At 40.3% G+C, this 23,146-nt stretch overlaps 1 protein-coding gene across 3 annotated transcripts in view; it reads right to left on the bottom strand.

Annotated features, from left to right (window-relative positions):
* LOC121282627 (kelch-like protein 4) overlaps nt 1–23,146 on the bottom strand; it is a 414,008-nt gene that overhangs the window by 24,005 nt on the left and 366,857 nt on the right. For all 3 annotated transcript variants that reach the window (XM_041196421.1, XM_041196420.1, XM_041196422.1), the window contains 4 exons: nt 15,370–15,582; nt 14,293–14,479; nt 13,243–13,467; nt 3–165 (listed from right to left, as the gene is read on the bottom strand). In XM_041196421.1, the coding sequence (XP_041052355.1) occupies nt 3–165; nt 13,243–13,467; nt 14,293–14,479; nt 15,370–15,582 (788 nt within the window). The remainder of the gene's footprint in view (nt 1–2; nt 166–13,242; nt 13,468–14,292; nt 14,480–15,369; nt 15,583–23,146) is intronic.

Here is a 23,146-nt window from a genome sequence, read left to right as displayed (position 1 = left end):
ACTTGCCATTTAATGCTGCAACTCCTACCGTGCTTCTTGGAGTTGACATGCTAGCAACATAGTTCCACTGACGAGCTTGTGGATCCCATCGTTCCACTGTGTTAAGATAGCTCCATCCATCATGTCCACCAACTGCATACATTGGTCCTTCAAGTACTGCTACTCCTGAAATGAAAGTGGATTTGGCCATGTTTGTGTTAGAATATGAGAGCAACTAATATTTAATATGGTGGTTGTATGTGCTAAATATATTACAGTTTAAAAAATGAATCAGTTTCATAACACAGAAAAATTGCATAGCTAAAGGTAACATTGTAAACACAGAGCCCAAAGTACAAAGTCCATATGAAATCAATCTTCATGAAGTACAAAACCACTGCATATTATGGGCTAGATTTTGCAATAAAACAAGGGTACTTGCTGCTGACTTCAAAGAAAGCTTCCCACAAAGATCTAGTGCTGTATTTTTGCAACTGAGAGAGGTAGTTCAATCAGGAAATTTCCTGAGTTGGCAGAACCAACTTGCTTAAAAGGGCCCTGTTACACCCAATATTCGCTCCAGGGAGGTGAGGTGGAATCGCGCTGGGCCTGCTGAAGTAGATCGTACGCAGCTACGGGGGCAGTTGGATGCCAAGACGGGCTGGTTAGAAGGCCCACTTCAATCCTGCGGGACTTTGATTATGTTGTATTAAAAGTGGTTGGGCCCTCTAGCTCTCAACCCTCACATCCCATCACACACCCCCATCTCCCCCCCCCACCTCCCCGCCTCTCCATGCCCATTGACCCAGTATACACTGTGGATAAAATCAATGAGTCATATAATAATGATAGCAAGCATCCCAACTTTCTGCTGAAAAATGTGACACCATGAAGTGTCACATCATCAACATAGCTTCTGAAATCTCCTACATATTAATTGAGTGTACATTAATGGAATAATCTTAACTGTAGAGGCTGTATACTATGAGTTGAACAAAAATAAAGATTACATTTGTTGAAATGTCTGGGAGATGCAGATCAGCTTCCTAAGGACAAGATATCTATCTTGCTGCTAAAGCTTAGTTCAGTCCTCTTGATGATGCGGAGCCCTGATAGATCTATGGTGCAAACCCATAACCTAGTTTTAGGGGTTATTTGGGCAGTCAGATTGTGGAAGGACAAGAGTTTGGTCTTTCTAAGAGCCAGCCTTCGTGCTAGAGCCATTTTTGTTAGTGTGATTGTGCAGAAAAATGCCATGTGCAGATCAAGGCCTTTCAATCTTAATTTGAATTGTGACTGGGGTATAAATATGGGACTGGAATGAACTAGAGTGAAGTGATGAATTTCTGCATTCTATTTCTAAATTTATTCCACGTTACATCAGTGACTGTACAGTAAAGGGTTAACTCTAATGATCGCTACTGAACATGTGTAAGGAGCTGTGATGTGTCACAGTGATGTCACTCATTGAGGGGAGATGAATGTGAAGCATCTCACAGAGTAGCTCCAGCTATGTCTTGGTCTTGTTTAACCTTTGTAAATAGTTAGCATGTAAATAAATGTTTTTGAAAAAAAGACCATTGCCTCCAGCAAGATCTCTTCCAGAGCAAGAAGTTAAAGAAACCCGAGATAAACCCACAATAACAGATGATGGCAGCAGTGACTACATCCACAGAGGAACAGTAGAAAATGGAGGGAAGCGTATCAAGTGAAATTCAACAACAATGCTGAAAAGCGGGTGAAGGACTTCGAGGTCAACCCAGCAACCACAGCAGATACAACCATATAACAAGGGGAACCCAGTGGCTGCATAGGTAAAGACAACCTCGAACCAGGGTGAGAAATGCCTACTAGGTTGGCCCACCATCTACAAGGCACAAGTCAGGAGTGTGATGGAATACTTTCCACTTGCTTCGATGAGTGCAGCTCCAAAAACATTCAAGAAGTTTGACACTATCCAGGACAAAGCAGCCCACTTGATTGGCACCCCATCCACAAACATTCACTCCTTGACACACAATAGCAGCAGTGTGTATCATTTACAAGATGCACTGCAGAAACTCACCAAGGCTCCTTAGGCAGCAGCTTCCAAACCTAGACTGCCACCATCTAGAAGGACAAACCCAGATAGCTACCATCTAGAAATTGATACATGGGAACACCACAACCTGGAAGTTCCTCTCCAAGTTACTCACCACCCTGACTTGGAAGTATATCACCATTCCTTCACTGTTGCTGGGTCAAAATCCTGGAACTCCCTCCCTAAAAGCACAGTGTGTGTACCTACATAACATAGACTGCAGCAGTTCAACAACCTGTAGGTTACCATTGACCAGAAACTGGACTGGACCAGCCATGTAAATACCGTGGATACAAGAGCAGGTCAGAAGCTGGGAATTCTGCAGAGTAACTTACTTCCTGACTCCCCAAAGCCTGTGCACCATCTTCAAAGCATAAGTCAGGAGTGTGATGGAATACTCTCCACTTACCTGGATGAGTGCAGCTCCAACAACACTCAAGAAGCTTGACAAAGCAGCCCACTTGATTGGCAACCCATCCACCACCTTAAACGTTCACACTCTCCACCACCAAAGCACAGTGGCAGCAGTGTGTACCATCTACAAGATGCATTGCAGCAACTCACCAAGGGCCCTTTGACAGCGCCTCCCAAATCTGTGACCTCTTACCACCTAGAAGGACAAAGGCAGCAGATGCATGGGATCACCACCATCTGCAAGTTCCCCTCCAAGCCACTCACCATCTTGACTTGGAAATATATCACCTTTCCTTCATTGTCGCTGGGTCAAAATCCTGGAACTCCCTTCATAACAATGCTGTGGGTGTACCTACAACATGGACTGCAGGGACTCAAAAAAGCAGCTCATCACCACCTTCCAAAGGGCAATTATGGATGGGCAATAAATGCTGGTCTAGCCAGCGATGCCTACATCCCATAAACAAATTTTTAAAAATACAGAAACTACTTATACCTAAAAACAATGAAAAATGTAAAGTTAGAAAGAAAAAGCCTTTGTTTTATATAGCACCTTTAAGAGAAGGATGAGAGGAGATTGATAGCAGTCTTCAAAATCTTGAAGGATATAGGCAGGATTGATAGGGCAAAACTGTCCCCATTGGCAGAAGGGTTGAGAACCAGAGAATATTTGTTTCAGGTGATTGGCAAAAAAAACCAACGGTGACATGAGGAAAATCTTTTTTGCAGTGAGTGGATAGGATATGGAACACTGCCTGAGATTGTGGTGGAGGCAGATGCAATAGGGAGCTTCCAAAGGGAATTTGATAAGCACCTGAAGAGAGAAAATTTGCAAGGCAATGGGAAAGGTTGGAGGAATGGGGCTAGCTGAGTTGCTGTTACAGAGAGCCAGTACCGAAATGATGGGCTGAATGGCCTCCTTCTGTGCTGTAAACACTCTATAATTCTATGGAAACCCTGCTCATTAATATAAATTAATTTAACTGGTCAAAACATAGATAATCCCTTATATCAGATTATATTCAGTTATATTGATTGTACTCCGCAAAATATGTAAATAAAGGAGTCCCAGAAAGGCGAATAAATCTTGTTTGCAGATATTTTATATTTTAGAATCAGCTTGAAATACTTTATTTAGTGATTTTGGTACATGTACAGTTATTGATTGTAAATGCTTGATAAAGATTTCACTTAGAATGAATTTTCAAATTCTCATGTAGAAGATACAGTGGGCAGAACTTATATCTCACTGTAATCCTAAGAGATGAAGTGGTGGCATCACACTGACAGCCAAAAAATTCCTACTTCTTTCCACATTGGATCTCATGTACTCCTTCTGTACTTTTGAGAACAGGTTCATGTTCACTATTTTGTGAAGCTGCTCATGAAAGGCCTTCAGTGCTATCTCAAGTTAATCAGATCTGAATAATGAATATAGCTGGCCCAATCCAGATGATATTTGAAATTGATGCAGTGGACTAGTATGTTAAGTAAAATACAGACACAGAATTCTACTAGGATCATCCATAGTTAATCATTTCAAAATTGGAAATTTATTTCAAAGTCTTAAGTTGTTGCATTAAGATAGCAGGCGTATTTTGTAATGATGGCACTCAGTGTCCTACTTTTATTGCAGATGCTGCCATAGGGACATAGTCCAGCAGACTCAACATTAGAGGGCACAAGTGGGCCAATAGCTTTGTCGACACAGTGCCCTGTATATTGTAACTGGTAAGGAGTCCAGGCCACCACTTCTTCAGAGCAAACTCATCCATCTCAGTGTATATGTGTACATACTATAAATAATGGTGGTTGTTATTGGATTAGTAACACATTGATTGTATACCTGCGAATGAGCTAAAAGAGCAGTGTATTTTATTTTTGCTATTAATGTGGTCTTGCAAATCACTAAATATGTTCATTAAATGAAATGGCGTAAATGTAAATTAGGATTTAACGCTGAATGATAGAAAAGCCATTAAGCACCAAATGGGTAAGCAGTGAAGGCATTCAGTGTCAACCCTAGAGATCAAGTGGAAGATTTCCAAGTCTGATACCTGATGTTGTGGATGGCTCTGAGAATTCTGCAATTAACTTTAGATTTCTCCAAGTTGGAGGAAGGAATTTTGTTCGAAAATGCATGCATGTAGACACCAGCTAAGGGCAGGATTCAACTTTGCAATTTTCCTCCCTGTATGGTCAAGCAGTCTGCTCTGTTCACATTTACTGTCTAGGTTTACACACGAAGAATGGGTAAGGTACAAGAGGATAATTATAACCCATTAGGGAGTCTTACCCTGAAGATAAATTGTTACATTTCTTGCCTTATCATGTAACACTACCCAGCACCACTTTGCTTTTGAAGAACTGAGAACTTGGCAAAATACCTTGTAAATGAAATTCAGACTGTGCTCAACTTTTCCCACACTTCATGACCAATGATCAAGACCTCAAAAGTATTTCACAATTACCTAAATCAACAGATATGACTTTGGGTCTATAATGATCCAATGCATTTACTTGAAATGAAAAACATGTAAGAAAGCTCAGATTTATTTAACCTCAGCAATTTTCTCCCTTTTGCTCCAAGGTGTCTACTCCTCATTTACAATAATGCTGGTCACTCTACAGTACCTTACCAGGTTTTGTTCATAATTATATGAGCTATGACAGGCCAGTTTGTTTTTAATAATTAGAATTTAATGTCAGACGTAACCATCGAATTTGAGTAACCATCAATATTAAAGTTACATCAATAGGAAAATCCAAGCATGTGTGCTAATTGCTCTTCAACAATTGAAGAGGGTAACATAGCTGAGCCCAATCTATCACCACAGCGGTGCTTGCCAATGCCTGATGATCTAAACGTGGGGCAGAGCATCTGTATTAAGATTCAGATATTTCCAGCTTAAGAGACATAGCTTAAAAAGGCAATTCCTGTTTGTTATTATAAAAATGAATATGATGTGACATGAAAATCTATACAGTGAAAAGAATCATTGAACCGTATTTGATGGATTTTTAGGAGTATAAGGCAATTGCACTAATTGAGTGGTATGTTAAAACAAAAAAAATGACTGCTCACATAAATGGAATGGTTCTCTGTGTTGCTGAGTGCCGCTATCAGGTCAATCTATTAGCTGAACTAGTCATGGGATGCTTTGATGTCAATAGTTATAAATTATTGATCTTATTCGCTCGCTCTAACCTTTTTCTTCACACTACTTCTCTTCTGCTATGCCTTGACCAGCATCTATCCCTCAACATCACTTTATAAAAAAACAGATGAACCAGTCACTATCCCAGTGTTGTTTTTAGGATCTTTCTGTGCAAAATTAGCTGCTGTATTCCTACATTACACTTCATTGGTTCTAAAGCCAATCTGTTTTTTTATAAAGTGATATTGAGGGATAGATGCTGGTCAGGGCTTAGCAGAAGAGAAGTAGCGTGAAGAAAAAAGTTAGAGCGAGTGAATAAGATCAATAATTTATAACTATTGACATCAAAGCATCCCATGACTAATTGAGCTAATAGATTGACCTGATAGCAGCACTCAGCAGCACAGAGAACCATTCCATTTATGTGACCATTGTGAGGTCAAGAAAGACACTATGAAAGATACAAGTCCATGTTTCTTTCTGGTTTTTGTTGGAACCCAAGCAGAACAAAAGACTAGCAATACACACTGACACCCAATGTTCCCTGGCCACAGCAATAATGTATTAAATCACTGTTTGTCTAACCTCTAAATGACATGACAAACTAAAATATAAAATAAAGCAGTTAGATGTTTCAATATTTATTAAAAGAAGTGAAGAACCAAGACCCCCGCTCTAGAAGCAAAGCTTTGATGAGGACAGCAATATATTTTCAGAAAGTAAATCCACATAAGTCACTCGCAGCTACAGAAAATATTAGCCCGCAGCACCTGTTTTGTTTTGTTCATCATTCCATAATGCCTATCTCCAAAAACCTTGAATTACATATGGGTGTTGCAATTTTGTGGGGTGAAATTGGTCCTTAGAAGTGGCACAAAATAGGCAAAAATGAATTGGCAGTGAGTTTTACACCATGCCAACTTGGCTTCAGTGGAACAAAAAGTCAGACAGGGTTTTCACTCTCATCCACTGATGCTACCATCAAAGGCCGATGTCACTCCTCTAATACTTTATGTATGATTGGAAGATGTAGAGCACCTCAGCTTCACGATCTGCTGATACAGATCTGAAATGTCTTTGCTTACCAGTAAAATAACGCATTTTCTTTTTTGCTATCCAATTTTTTCCTCATCAGAAACAGAGGAACCATAGAACCATAAAAAAGTTACGGTGCAGAAAGAGGCCATTCAGCCCATCATGTCTGTGCTGGCCAAAGAGACAAAAGAAGCTAGCCGCTCACTTTAATCCCACTTCCCAGCACCTGGTCCATAGCCTTGCAGGTTACAGCACTTCAGATGCAGATTCAGGTACCTTTTAAATGAGTTGAGTGTTTTAGTTTCAACCGCCAACTTAGGCAGTGAATTCCAGGTGTCCACCACCCTCTGGGTGAAAAAGGTTTTCCTCCTGTCCCCTCTAATCCTTCTACTAATCACTTTAAATCTATGGCCCCTGGTAATTGACCCCTCAGCTAGGGGAAACAAGCCTTTCCTGTCTATGCTATCTAGGCCCCTCATAATTTTGTACACCTCAATTAGGTCACCCCTTAGCCTCCTCTGTTCTAAGGAAAACAACCCTGGCCTATCCAATCTCTCTTCATAACTTCAATTTTCAAGCCCTGGCAACATTCTTGTAAATCTCCTCTGCGCTCTCTCAGGAGCAGTTATGTCCTTTCCGTAATGTGGTGACCAGAACCGTACACAAAATTCCAGCTGTGGCCTAACCAGCATTTCATACAGTTCCATTACTACATCCCTGCTTTTGTATTCAATACCTTGCCCAATAAAGGAATGCATTCAATATGCTTTCTTGACCACATTGTCCACCTGTCCTGCCACCGTCAAGGATCTGTGGACACGAACTCCAAGGTCTCTCATTTCCTCAGCCCCTCTCAATAACTTTCTGTTTATTGAGTATTTCCTTGCTTTGTTTGCCCTCCCCAAACGTATTATCTCACATTTTTTCCAGAATGAATTCCATTTGTCACTTCTCCGCCCACTCAACCAAACGATTGATGTCATTCTGGAGTCGATGGCTAACCTCTTCACTATCAACTACATGGCCAATTTTTGTGTCATCTGCAAATTTCCCAATCATGCCTCCCACAAATCCATGAAAGATTCATCATACCTCCTCTTTATTTAACAGCCTGACCTTGATTCTATGAAGTGTCATTTGAGATCAAATAATTTCAAAAAATATTCTATTATACATAATAATCCAAATATATTTCATGAATCAACTCCAAGAAGTTCTAGCTTGAGAATTTCAAGCATGATTTAAGGTGATGCAATGATAACAAACATCTGAAAAAATTTCAATTAAAAACATTAATTTTAGTATCTAATATAGACCTTAAATATATAACTTAAGTTTGTAGAACTGTTCTTGCTTCTACCTTGCTAATGCATATTAAACTTACAGAAGATATAATTGAGCGGATGATAAGCCCTCTTGCCTCAATAAGGTGTTAATTTGCCATTAATAGCCAGGGGGATATCAACTTTGTAATTGGCTGCTGCACAATTGATTTTCAGGTTTATTTTCAATAAGGCTGAAGCCCCATGCTAAGAATATGACTGCCAGACTTCCTATTGGCTGAGCTGGAAAATGCGCCATGTGGTGTGGTAATGAGCCATACAAGTGAGCAAAGTGGCTTGTTTAGTGCCTTGTTTGTGTTAGGATTGCTTTCAATCAGGCTATTGGAAGATGTTCCAGTTTCTCACAAGCTAATGAATTCCAGATGGGTACAATTAACACACTGAAATGTTAAAACAAAACATTTTTCTTTGATTTTTGACACCCTCAATGCTCTATAATATTCTGTATTTTTTTTATTCATTCATGGAATGTGGGTATCTCTGACAAGGCCAGTATTTATTGTCCATTGCTAATTGGAACTCCCTTCCTAACAGCACTGTGGATGTAACTTTTTTGAGTACAAACCCATTTCCATCTCTTTCAGATGAAGTTACATTGTTTCATAGTTTGCCATTGTGAGATTTGAACTCTTGATACTCTTTTGAGTAAACCTGTTTCCATCTGTTTCAGATGAAGTTACATTGTTTCATAGTTTGCCATTGTGAGATTTGAACTCTTGATCTTGGGGTTACAAACCCAGTACCATAACCACTTGGCTATTTAGGCCAAGCCCTAACATGTTTCCATCTGTTCCTATTCAGATGAAGTTACATTGTTTCATAGTTTGCCATTGTGAGATTTGAATTCTTGATCTTGGGGTTACAAGCCCAGTACCACACCATATGGACTGCAGTGGTTCAAGAAGGCAGCTCACCACCATTTTTTGAAGGGCAACTAGGGATGGGCAATAAATGCTGGCCCAGCCAGCAAAGCCCACATCCCATGTATGATTTTTTTTAAAAAATTGCCCTTGAGAAGATGGTGGCTGCCTTCTTGAACAGCTGCAGTCCATGTGGTGTAGGTAAAACCACAGTATTGTTGGGGTGGGAGTTCTGGGATTTTAATCCAACTGCAGTGCAGCAACAGCTATATATTTCCAAGTCAGTATGATATGAGACTTGAAAGGGAATTTTCCCACGTGCCTGCTGCCTTGTCCTTTAAAATGGTTGAAGGAGCCTTGACAAGTTGCTGGAGTGCACCTTATAAATGGTACACATTGCTGCCACTGTGCATCAATGGTGGAGGGAACGAATGTTTAAGGTGGTGGATAGTGTATTGATCAAAAGGCTTGTTGATGATGTTGAGTTGCTTGAGTGCTGTTAGAGCTGCACTCATCCAGGAAAGTGGAAAGTACTGGGGAGGCAAGTTGCCACCAGGGAGTGAGCAAGGGAAGTCTATTTGTCTTGTTTATGAAATTTCAGTTCTTTTTCTGTTGCGACCACAAATTTTATGTGTCATGAAACTTGGTTGCAAAAATGTGCTTCAGCACTATATTGCAAATTGCACTAACTACTACATAATTTTTTTCTATTATTATATAATTTAAGCGTAGTCACAAAAGGCCTATCCTAAAGTGCTGCTGATTATAATGTATACCACATTCATAAATCTCCTTAAGACTTATGAAGACAAATTTTAAGTACACCAACAAGAGAGTTTTAATTTGCAATAACAAACTCTGTATTATAATACAAGTTTTTATGGTAAGTCAGATGAATCTTGTGGATATTTTATGATTGCATCTGGCATGGAGCTTTATACACTTCTCCACACCTGAATTCTCAAACATGTGTTCACCAGACATGAAGCTCAGTACCAGGATCATGATTTGCAAAATACATCCTATAAAAGGCATATTTTGGCAAAATACTTCAACAAGTTTAGCAATGTATAAGAGCATGCTGTGAGCATCCCAGATAACAAATAAAATACATATTAGACTACCATGGAAACATAATGACTCTGATTTTGCAGTTAGTGGTGAACAATTAGCACTTGTGTTTGCTCACAGGCGTTTTATGGATTTTTGTATTCTAACTTACTGTGACTAGAAATTCATTTCAATGCAGTGCTCTCTACAGTGGATCTGTGGTGTGTGTGAGAGTAGGGCAAGCAACTGTGTGATCATCTTATCTAATCGTATTGAAGAATCCTTACTAAGCTACACAAATTATGAACCAGGAAGTGTAAAAATATTTAATTACATGCCAGTTCAGCCCAATATATATGGTGGGTGATGGCGAGAGTCCCCTAGGTGGACTTTTTTGCGCCTCACCCCACCATCATCCTGCAGATAAGTGTCTGCCTCCATCGCTTTGCCATCTGTTGGCTTCTGTGGGGGACATGCATGCCGATTGGAAAATTCCACCCGGCATCTGCTGGTTGGTCTTAAACGGCCATCTGATTGGCCTAATAAGCTACTTGCCACATGTAGCTGGGTTGCAGTCACCCCACAAACCTCCAGAATCGATAAGGGCCTGGAAGCGGGACCATGGCAAGAAACCGGCATGTTGGCCACTGTCAGAAACTTCTGGGTCCATCCACCACCAGTCCCATCTTTGCTGCCATTTGAAAATTTGGCCCATGGTAGCTGAAGTAACACTCCGTCTCTTCTGCCAACAATTAAGTTGTGCTGCATACGGTTAAACTAACAAGGCAACGTTGTGTTTTAATTTTTATTAGGAAAGTAACCCATAAAATCTCAACTTCTGATTGATATCAAATATAATTTCCTTTTAAAAAGGAAAAAAGGGGCAGTGAATCAGGACAAAGCTGCATTCCACTGCAAATTTTGCACTCAAAATGTTGAGCCCTCTGACCAAAAAAAAAATCACTTTATGATGATGAAATGTTATTTTCTTTTCTGTCAAAATTTATACAAATTAGCCATGATCTAGTTGAATCAAAGAGCCGGATGACCTATTCCAGTTCCTAAAGTTGCTCACGTGCATGTGTGTTAGGCTGAATATTGACCACATAGGATAACACGCCCTGGAAATGCTGTTGCCTAGCGTGTGTGTGGGAAACCATTGGACTGATAGCAGCTGGTCATTCATGACTGCCTGCCTATCTCACAATCCTTGTACAGATAGTGACTATTTTAGCAATGGAATACTCTGGAACTTTGGCCATGGTAAATTCAAATAACAGTGAAGTTGAATCACTTCTTTACAGAGATCAGGAGCCAGATTTGTAAAGCGGGATCAGGAATCTGACACCGGATGAATTTGGGTTCCTACCCAGCACCTCAACTGCAATGGCCTCGCAACACTATTTTGAAATGTAGTAAGCTTAGGGCAAGAGGAGCGATCAGTGTCCAATTAGAGGTGCCAAACACTCTCTGAAGGTGGGAACTGTCTTTCTGGCACCACCATGTTGGACTGGCACTAGTTGACCCCTTAAATTTCAGAAAAAAAGTACAGATGGAAACAAACGTTCTTTTTCCCTGTGGTGACCTCGGCAGCTGTGTATGAATATGCACCAGGCTTTTCAAATTCGTCTTGAAAAAAGATTGAAAATCTCCTTAACAAGTTGCCTCTGGAGCAAAAAGGGTCATTAATTGACTGCAAACAGGTTTCCCATTCTCTAGCCCCAGCAGGCCCTCTGAAGTTGCAAATAATTCCAGAGGCTGTGGGATCCAGTGCTGCACCCCAGGAACATAATTTTCAAATCATGCCTGCACCAGTTCCCGGCCCCACTGACAATTGAAAATCCAAACTCAGGTATTTGGAGTAGAGTTGGCCTTTTACAACAAAAGCATTGGCTGAGAATTTAACTCACCCAAAACCCATTCAGTTCACAGACAAAGCCAAGAGTTAAAATTAGAATCATTGCTTGCAACAGTAGCTTCAAAATCGCTGTTCTCAAACTGTTTTTTTTAAACTGTTTTAATATTACATGCTGAACCTACATTTATTATATGGCCTCACTCTACACTGGAAATTGAACTGAGATTATAGCTGCTCAAGTTTACAACTGTTGTGAGATTCTAATTCCCAAAATACATAGCAGGGCATTCGATCAATCTGAGAACATAAGTAGGTCGTCTAACATGCTAGTGCATTGGCAGCAGGTAGCAGTTGCTTTAAGACAGGTGGTTGATTAATCCATAGAGTCTTTTATTAATAAAACAGCAATGCAGTAATATATAAATATAAAAATGTGTGGCAATGTAGACTTAATTTTAACATTACACTGTCATGACCAGGTGAGAAGGGGTGAACTGTCTTCTCTCTATTCAACCTCGTTGGTTGATCACAACAAAGGATTAAGTTTCTTTTTCATGAAGCTATAGGGGAGATGTGGCGTAGTGGTATTGTCATTGGACTAGAAATACAGAGACCTAGGGTAATGCTCTGGGGACCCAGGTTCAAATCTCACCATAGCAGATAGTAGAATTTGAATAAAGACCATTGTTGATTGTCATAAAAACCCATTGGGCTCACTAGCTCCCTTTAGGGAGTTAATCTAGCCTGCATGTTGTTGCCTCTTACATTGTATCCAAACTGCTCAAGTGAACAATTGGGACTGCAGTAGTTCAAGGAAGCAGCTCAGCACAACCTTCTCAAGGGTATTAAATGCTGGCCTACCCAGTGATGCCCAGATCTTGTAAATGAATTTTAAAAAATCATGCAGCTCACTGCCTGCAATGAGGAGAAATTCAATAAACAGTGCTTACAGCAGTTGCAGGCGCTCTAAAGATCCAAGGGTAGAAAGTCAGGGCAGTTTGGGAGTATTGGGAGCTAAGTGACTTAATGACAGGCACCTTTCTAAGGTGATCACACTTTAGTCAGGTGTGAACAGCAGCTTGAACTGCCTGAAATAGTTGCACCATTTATCACAGTGATTTTCAAGGACACTGCTAGACTCAGTTTTGACTTGAATCATAAGGCTACGAGCATGGTGTAACTTACACATGGGCCATAACATATTTTCAGTTGTGCCAATGAGTTGATGGGGAAGTACCTTTATAGCAGTTGGTATATTAGTTGCCTATTATGTAATGTTTAGTCTAGGTTGATTTTAGTTTGTTTATTACAGTAAAAGTCTTAAAATATGAAATCTTGTCATGTGATTCTTTCTGTTGGTCACTGGGAAATCTATTTCTCTTTTTAAAAGTTATTGGTTTCTATGATGATCTTAACATATTTAAATTAAATATTTGTTTTCAAGACACAAATAATTATTACTTACCTAGGCCATGTCGGTGAGTAGACATTGGTGGCATTATGGACCAGACCTTGGCTGTTGGATTGTAGCATTCCACAGTGTTGGATGTCTTTAATCCATCTCTCCCACCAACAACATACAGTTTACTATCAATCACTGCCACACCAAACTGCAGTCTTCTCCCATTCATTGTACCTACTTGTATCCAAACGTTTGTCCTGAGATCATATCTCTCTACTGTTGTGGCACCTGTAGAAATTGGTAATGGTACATCAGAGAAATGCTGACAATTTTTGGTTGGAGAGTTGTAAACTTAGAAGGCATAACTTTAGTAGATTTATCAAGCCCTTGCTTTCAAAAATTAAATGACTCTTAACATTGCTGGTGAACCACTGCTGAGTTGCTTGGCTTCCAAATGCTCTGTTACTGCTATTTATTGTCTAAGTTAATAAATCATACACAAGACTACAATCATGGAAAGACATTAAGCAATAGAGATTAAAGGTGGTCACAATGAACTGAGATATAGCAACACCATTCTACAAATCCTCGTGGTGAAATGTGGTTCTTGCTTGAAATTCCTGCAGGAGGACCTAATCTCAACTGTGGCCCATTGTAGCAGCACACAATGACAGATGAAGATTTGCTCGCAAGAACTGTGGGACAAGATGCCTCATCATAGACCTCCTAGAGGGTGACTAAGGAATAATTTTGGTGGAAACTGGAATTCCAGTTTCATCTTCTTAAATGAAGAAGTGGAAACTGCAGCATGGGATGCAGGGAAAACATTTAAAGAGAGAACAGAGAAGGACTATGTCTAGATTTCCTCTTCCCTTTGAGTGAGTGCCTACTCCTAAATGGGCCAGTTTTAAATTTTAGATGATATCCTCTTGTTCTGGATTTTCCCACCAGAGGAAATAGCTTAACTATACACACTCTAATGAATCCCAATATTGTGACAGTTAAGTCACAATAAAGACTGTCACCAACAAAATCACAAAGAATGATATGATATCTTTAAAAGTATGTTCATATTATCATCAATACAGGCTTCAATCACCTGTTCAGTCTTACCCTTGGTAGTGTCCATTCCTCCTACTGCATAAAGTGCTCCCACTGTAGACTTTCGGGGTTTGGTTCTGGGACTTTGCATCATGGGTCGTCTCTCTGGCAACAGATGATATCTCATAGCTTCCATCAGGAGCTTTTGACATTCTAGATCATCAGCAAACATTGGATTGTTTTCCAAATCAGCCAAAAGCTATTAAAAAAATAGAACTCATCAGTCATCATTTGTCCACATAACAGCATTTCAAAAAGTCTTTCACTGTGTAAATAAGGTAAAACGTGAAATGCCCTGCAAGTATTAATGTGTTAATAATCACAAATATCAACACATTTTTAGAGGTGGTCATGTTAGTTTTTGCAATTTAGCAGCCACGTGTATGTGATAAGTTTAGGGACCTGATTTTAATTTCAGGGGGTTTGGGGATTCCTGAGGGTTTGGTGGGATGGTGAGGGGTGGTGTGGTTAATAGCATGAGGCAGAAATTCGCTCACTACTGAAATAAGACTTGGGTGATTTCAAATCCTGACAGCCAGTTTCCCACCTGCTCCAGTTGGGAAGTCAGCTTGGAGGCCAAGACTGTGGCAGGCGAGACCTAAGTTTCCATGTAAAGCCCAGAGGAGAACTCCGATTCCTCGTGGTTCCATGAGGAAAGCAATAAAAAAAAGTAACTGTTTTGTGCCTCTTCTGACCCCATTCAGGTTGTCAAGTTGAAATTGAGTCTGGTCCTGATGACACCATAAGGATCCAACATGTACATGTGAGAAAAGAATTGAGTTGTGTTTGGATTTGTATCTTTACCATCTGCTTGGTAGAAGAGGTTAAAGTTGGGAATGGTTGGCTCCCAGTGACTCCAGTGAGTAACATGGCAAATTTAATTGCCTAACCATCGTTTCCATAGGGTGGATTCAGTTAATGTTGCCCTCGCTGTCTTGTCAGAAATAATAACAAATATTAAGCACTGATATTGAGTGATTGTCATTAGTACATTACATGAAATATTTCAATAAAGTTAAATATCAAATTGATGTAGTAGCACACTCCTATTAAATACAGTTTGGAAAACTTTGTGAAACCAACATTTACCTGTGGAGAGAGTAAAGGTAGTCTGATGTAAGATAGGAGCATTGCAAGATCCTGTTGTCTCTTCTGTAAATCATGTTTTACCCACATCATCAATGCTTGAAATATGGTCTCCTCATCAGGAACATTAATGTCATCACTAGCAAGGAGCTTCTCGATCTCACTGGCAGGGAGCAGAAGGAACTCCTGGTTCTTAATCACTTCAATGAAATGCTCCTACACAGTAATTCAATGAAACAAGGATTGGTGACAGTTTTTGACATGACGTATTGATGAGATTGTAAGATTCTCCTTACAGTCATAAAATAAACCATGAGTTGCCCACAAAATTCCTGTTTGAGCACTATGAGAGGTTCTACTCAGCTTTGCTTCAATTTCACAAGTGTTGTTCCAGGATTTTATTCATTGCTACAGCTAAAACCAGTGTACTAAAAGCACCTCAGTGAATCATCCAATGCATGACGAGATCAATCATCATGGACAATATCAGCTAATAGCCCTAAACCATAACTTAAACCTCTGCAGAAAAGTCCAGGGCAAATGTACACTCTACAATGGAAGCTCTAAGGTGAAGTCAATGCAAGTTTAATGATCCAGCAATTGAAAGGCTCCTTGAGGGAGTGAGAATATTTATGGTAGCGACGGCAAACCCCCCCGCCCCATCTGCCAAGAAATATCTGAGTTCCAGAAATGTGGGACTGACAAGTTAAAACACGGGATTTTCTGGCCCCGACATGGTGGTCACACTGTGGAGGTCCCGCCGCGGCGGATGTGGAGAGCCAGTCAGAAGCCCATTGACTTCAGCGGGACCAGAAAATTCTGGCTGTTAGTCTCTTGAAATCACAGATGCCTAGAAGGATATAAGGGTGTCAGACATGTAGGAAGTTGCTCAGAGAAACCAAAAGCACTTATTGCACATAAAAGCACTAACCTCAGGAGGATATAGAAGAGTGTGCCCAGGCACATTTTTTAATGTTCTTTCTGCTGAGCTATGCTAATCAGCAGGCGGAGTTAACCATTACAGTGCTGACATGAGAAAAGCTGCATAATGGCATGCAAATATTTCAGATCACAGGAACTGCATTTATCAGCTTGTGTAAGCAGCAGGAATTCACAAAAAGAATGGTTGGCACTACACCTGGCCTATGATAAACTAGTAATTCATCTTACCATAGCTTATAGAATGTTGCTGACATGGCATGGCTTCCTAATTTTCTAGTGAATAGTCACTGCACTGTGAAGCACATTGAAACATTTCATTATAATGAAGGTTCTGTACAAAGCCAAGCATCGTAAATATCAATATTATTTTACTTATCCTTCAGAAACATCTACTTTTGATTCTTTGACAGATTTGATTGAATAGCCAAGTCAATCTGCCAATGGACAAATGAAGATATACACAGAGAAAAACATATGGAACAGGTCTTTCAATTTACTGCATTGGATTTGCATCATTTATATGTAAGAGTACAAATGGTAGGCCTTAAATCATGATAATGACCAGAGATTAACCAAAAGCTCTGCTGCATATCTGTGAGAATCAAGCACTGAAATATGTTCATTGCAATTGGCATTCTCTAAAATTGTGAGAAGAAAGCCAACAACATTTTGAATTTTATTAATTGGGGCTTGGGGCAAAGAATAAAGAATTAATGATATGTTTCTGCTAAACATTGGTTAGGCCACCGTTAGAATGTTATTTTATTTGGTCATGGGATGTGAATGTTGCTGATAAGGCTGGCATTTATTACACATCACTAATAGTCCTTGAGAAGATGGTTATGAGCCGTGTTCTTGAATCGCTGAAGTCCAGTGCTGTTAGGGAGGGAGTTCCAGGATGTTGAACCAACAATAGTGAAGGATTGGCGATATAGTTCCAAGTGAGATTGATGTTTTAATTGGAGGGGAGTTTGTAAGTGGTGTGTCCCCATGCATCTGCTGCCCTTATTCTTCTAGGTGATAGAGGTCATGGGTTTGAAACGTGCTATTGAAAGAGTCTTGGTGAGTACATCTTGTAGATGGTACACATTGCTGTGTGCCGGTGGTGGATGGAATGAATGTTTAAGGTGATGGATGAGGTGTCGATTAAGAAGGCTGCTATGTCCTGGATTGTGTCAAGCTTTTGAGTGTTGTTGAAGCTTCACTCATCCAGGCAAGTAGGAAGCATTCCAACATGCTCTTGACTTGTGCCTTATAGATAGTGGGTGGCTCTGAGGAGTCAGAAGGTCAGTTATTCATCGCAAAATTCCCAGCTTCTGACCTTGCTTTTGCAGCCACAGTATTTATATGGCTGATTCAGTTATGTTTCTGGTCAATGGTAACTCCTAGGTTACTGGTGGTCCAGATTCAGCAACAGAAATGCCATTGAATGTCAAAGGAATGTGCTTAGATTCTGTCTTATTGGGAGATGGCCTTTGCCTAGTATTTGTAGCATGATTGACTGTATTTGTTAATTGTAATTTATATCATGAATAATGATTGGGCAGAAAACCAAGGCTCTAGAGGCACAACAAAAAACAGAAACAACAAAGTATGTATAGCTTAAATGCTACTGATTACTGCAGAAGTTAATCAAAATGATTTCAAGTAAAAAAAAACACACAAGCAGAGCAAAACTTAATAGTAAGGTTAAACATGGAAATATTTTGACCAGCATTTAGCCATGGCTTTTCCTTCTAATAAATGATAGAAGTTAGTTTCTTCACACAAGTTGCCAAATTACAATCAGGAAACATAGAGCTGACATCTGGGCTACAATGAATTTAGACAGCATTACTTCTAATTCCAACATCACTTATTAGTTAGTGATCTCAATCCTTTGTTATTCTGGAGATTTGAATTCCAGACCCGTTTTGTGAAGAAATCTTTACAGCATGATTCGGCTTTTAAAAACCAACAGTGACATACATTTAGATTACAATCTCCACTCATCTTAATCTCTAATGAGAATTCCAAAGTCAGCATCAATCTATCTGCCACAGGAAGGTGTTAGTTGTTGAGACGTATTCCCAGCATAAATGTGCAATACGTTACACAGAATGTTCATTGTTAAAGGTGTGAAAACAACAAAAGCGTGGGTAGCAAAGTCATCAACTTCGTCAAGACAAAGCTCTGAAAATAGTTACCGTAGATAGGTAAAATTATGCCCTTTTAACTCCACTTTCTCACATATGACATGTCGCCACATGACACAACAATGTAAAGTTTGTGGTGCTAGACTATTGACCCAGAGATCAATATTTCAAATCCCACCATGGCAAATTAAATTCAAAAATAGAGTAACTGGTAGCTAGTGCCACCAGTTGGAATGCCACAAACATGCATTGGTTCACAATTGTCAGGAAAGCAATGCTGCTATTCATAAAAAAGCAAGACTTACATTTATATGGTACCTTTCATGACCACCAGACTTCCAAATGCACTTCACAGCCAAGGAAGTACTTTTGAAGCGTAATCACTATTGTTTTGTAGGGAGCGTGGCAGTCAATTTATGCATTGCAGGCATCCACAAACAATTTTGTTATGAAAATGTGCTTATATCAAATAATAATTTTAATCCATTCACTGGAAACACAAAATTGGACTTTTAAAAAGGCAGATTTTGTTAAATCAGAGGGCAGCATCTTCCAGTCGGTGAGTGGGGCCGGGGCCCGCTCGCCGACAAGTAAAATTACGCTGGGGTACATCGGGCATGCGTCCCGACATTACCCCACATCATTTAAATTTGCAGTTTGGCCTATCAAGACCATTAAAAAACTAATTAAGATGATTAATGGACCTGCCCATCCAACCTTAAGTTTAGCGGGCAGGCCAGGAGCCCAGGTGGGCTTCGGAAAAAAACATGAAACCTCATCCACGGGTGGGATGAGGTTTCATGAGGGTATTTAAATTTTTATGAAATGTTTCAATAAAACTGATGGACATGACCCAAATCATGTGACAGTGTCACATGTGGGGACATTGCAGGCAAATTTTTTTATCACCTTTATTTGAAGTTTTCAATCGGAGCTAATCTCCCTGAGGCAGCACATGCGTGAAAGAGTGCACTCCCGGTTGAGGGAACCCTCCCCTGCTTGCACAGGGAGCACACAGTGCCTTAATTGGTCCACCCACATAAAATGACGGCACCAGCTCCCCCCCACCCCCTCCCCGACCAGGGGCGCCGATCGGAAGGCCGCCTGCCCACTCCCACACTTCCCTCCCGACGACGGGGTGGGTGGTGGGGGGGTGGGGGGATGTTGCCCAGAGACTTTAACTCACTGTGAGATGGCTGACTAATTTACATTACTACACATTTCACATTCCATCCCTATTGAGAGGAGACAGCAAGTCTGCAAAACACATCAGAGATGACACCCCCCCAGGGTTTGTGAACAACATTCCTTCCTGTCCTATCAACAAGACTTCTATGGAAGCCACCTACAGTATTCAACAGCTAAAGATGATCCATTCAAGGGTTCATTGCTTGGACAAAAAGACCATAACGTTAAGATAGCTCTCCAGATGAGCTAATCAAGTTATAATTGAAATATACAATTATGTTTGAATTGCTGACAGTCGAACAGAGATCACATGATCAGACAAAGTACTTTGTATGGTTTAAGCAATGTTATTCTGAGCAGAACTGGACTAGCAGTGGAGCTCCTTCTCTCTCTCTCTTTCCCTTTCCACCCAAGTACCAAGTTTGAACCCTGTCTACTGATTTGACTTCGACTCCATTCGGCAGTAGGAAGAGATTTTAAAGAAAGAACACAACTCAAAGGTTGTGCCACCAGGAGAAAGACCAATTCTAGCATCTACATCTTTAAATCAGAAGCATCAAGACCATTGAATTCAGCTTGAAGCCAGCTGAGTCACCAAACTACAAACTATATACTTGTTTTTACCCTTCTTATAGACTTGAATTTGGTCAATCTATTCTTCCCTACTCTGCAATCTGTATTTGTGTCTGGGGACTTTCAGTGTGCATGTTTACAAGTTTTTTTACTTGGATTGGTTTAAATATAATAAAACTAACCTCCTTCTTTGTTAAACTCAAGAAAACCTGTCCAATTGATTCTTTTGTGATCACAGTGTGTAAACAGTTCAGCATTCACTGAATTGTCAAGTATAACCAAAAGAAAAACCCTATTGTGGTCAAATGAGGAGAGGAAAAAGAGGGGAGTCATTTGATTCCTCCTCACTTGGCCATTACACTCAATAATCTGGTTTTTCTGCAATGCTGATTGAGGGATAAATATTGGTCAGGACACCAGAGATAACTGCCCTGCTCTTCTCTAATATATTGCTCTAGAATCTTTTACATCCACCTGAGAGTGCTGGCAGAGCATCAGCTGAACATCTCATCCAAAAGTCAGCACCTCCAACAGTGCAGCACTCCCTCAGTACTACACTGGAGTGCCGACTTGATTTTATGCTTGTGTTCTTTTAGTTGGACAGTAACCCAGAACTTTCTGACTCAGAGGTGAGATTGCTATGAACTAAACCATAGCTAACCTACACATGCTTCCAGTCCCATGCTGTATTAATACTTCTTAATGTCCCCAGGGCATGCCAATAAATATAGCCTTAACAGAGTTAGGACCCAATAAAACAAAATGTTCAGAAGCAGTATTTTTTTTTTGACAATTATTCTCTGGCAATATTTAAGCTTACTCCTGACAGCATAACACCTTGTTTATTTAGCAAGTTGAACATTCAGTTAATCTAGCGGAATTACTGGACAACACTTAAGTTATTTTTGTACAATACTAATGTCTTTCATCTCTTTTCATGGTTTGTTAGAAAATGAAAAGTAATTGCAAAACAGGCAGAATTTGAAGTGCTGATTTCAAAAGTAACAAGGGATGTGAGCCATTATCCACATCCTATCTCAATCTCTCACGGTGTTTTTGTCTGGAAAATAGGAACAGGAAGTGAAGTCCATTTCAGTTTACAAAAATAGGCAAAGCTGTTTATCAGGATGGGCTTCATGTGTGTGAGAAAGATACTGAAGCAGGAAATTGTTAATAAGATCTGCACTGTTGTGCCCATGACGGAATGGATTAAACAGGACAGTCTTAGGTTTTACTGAGTGAATTAATTTTAAGTTGCATGTTTCAACGGCGATTGCATGAAAACTATGGAGAATAGCAATTAAACTATAATTAAATACGGGGTGGAATTTCATACCAGCGAGACTTTATGGCCCAGCCAAAGTCAGTCGACTTCTGAACGGCTCGCCACCTTTTATGGCCCCACCCTGCCATGACGGGACCGTAAACTTCCCCCCATGGTTTTGTTATAACTAACATCATGAACTGAAATGCAGCTGAAAGTATTAGAAGTTCCATGGATAGTTTTGCAATTTTGTTTTAATGATGTTTAAAAATATCATTCTGGGAAATAACTGGATCTGGCTTTATCATTCGAGGAAAGGTGGGAACAAGAAAAGGAAACTCCAAACTTAAATGAATTCAGTGTTGAGAGGCGATAGCAGATTAAACCCTTAAATCTAGAAATTCCCATTTGGAACATAATTACAATTGATATACATTGTGCACGTTACACTACATTTCAGAGTTATTTGCTCTGTGAACTCGTGTCTGGTTTTATAGGTGTGCTGCAGTTTAGTAAGGTGTAGTTATGAAGCAGCCATTTAGTGGCTGGCAGGAGTAATTTATGAATATGAATTTTCTGCAGATTTAATTAACATGACATTAACATAACCTTTCATTCACATGATGCTTTTTTACAACTCCTATTATTTCACATTCAATGAATGAACTTTCTTGAAGTGCAGTCATTTCAAGTTTTAGGACTTTTGCTCTAACAAACTAAAACAACACCAATTCAACATACTTGGTAAGCTGTAACCCCAAGCCATTATGTTACAGCACGCTCTCCACAGATTACAGTCTTTACAGGACCCTCCAACGATACTCCCAGCTTCCAATGGGTGCACTTCACCCCCTCTCACTGAGTCGTAACATCCAGTGACAGTAAAAGGTCCTTTCCCTCAGTCATCCAACAACCCCCAAACATACCTCCTGCAGCATGGTTCATTCTGATGATCCCTTCACTACCCATGCCAGGTTGAATCTTCCAGGGACCTTAAAGTCCCACAGCTTCCATCTCTTTGACTGGAGAACATCTTCCCTTCCACATTCTATCTGGTAGCCATCAGCCTTTTATCCACTGCTGCCGCAGCAGTTGCTCCCTGTCTCTCTCCTGGATTCACTCGCTCTCTATTTTCAAATGGGGGATTTGTCCCAGGTTTGTATTAAGTGCAGCAGTAGGTGAGAAAAATAATGTCTTACCCGTCAGCTGCAATGGTAGCTTCTCATGCCGTATCATCCCAACCCTGCTGCGTTACTAATGCATTCCCAGAAAATATGCCGTTTGATGGCAAGCATGCTTTCATTCGCTCGCTATTCCACCACCTCACCACTTCATCATGCCGGGCGCCACATTTAAAGTGCCGTCACACGGACATCTCAATGCTTCCAGCCCAGGACTGCTGCACAGAAGACAGGATGGCCCCGAAAGGCAAAAGGACTGCAGCCCCCACGTTTAGTGACTTGTCCCTCGAGTGCCTTTTGGATGCAGTGGAGGCCCACAATGATGTCCTCTACCCCTGCTCTGGCCATAGATTGAGCAGCAGCATCACCAATCCAGCTTGGGAGGAAATGGTGGTCAGCACCAACATCATACAAAAGAGGACAGCCACCCAGTGCCGCTACAGGGTAAATGGTCTCATCTGTTCCACGAGGATAAATCGCTCTTCTCATCACTCTCA

Source organism: Carcharodon carcharias, chromosome 9 (genome assembly GCF_017639515.1).
Source record: "Carcharodon carcharias isolate sCarCar2 chromosome 9, sCarCar2.pri, whole genome shotgun sequence".
In the NCBI taxonomy this organism is placed as follows: domain Eukaryota; kingdom Metazoa; phylum Chordata; class Chondrichthyes; order Lamniformes; family Lamnidae; genus Carcharodon; species Carcharodon carcharias.
Note: the sequence above shows the minus strand (reverse complement) of the source record. Positions and strands in the feature narration are given on the sequence as shown.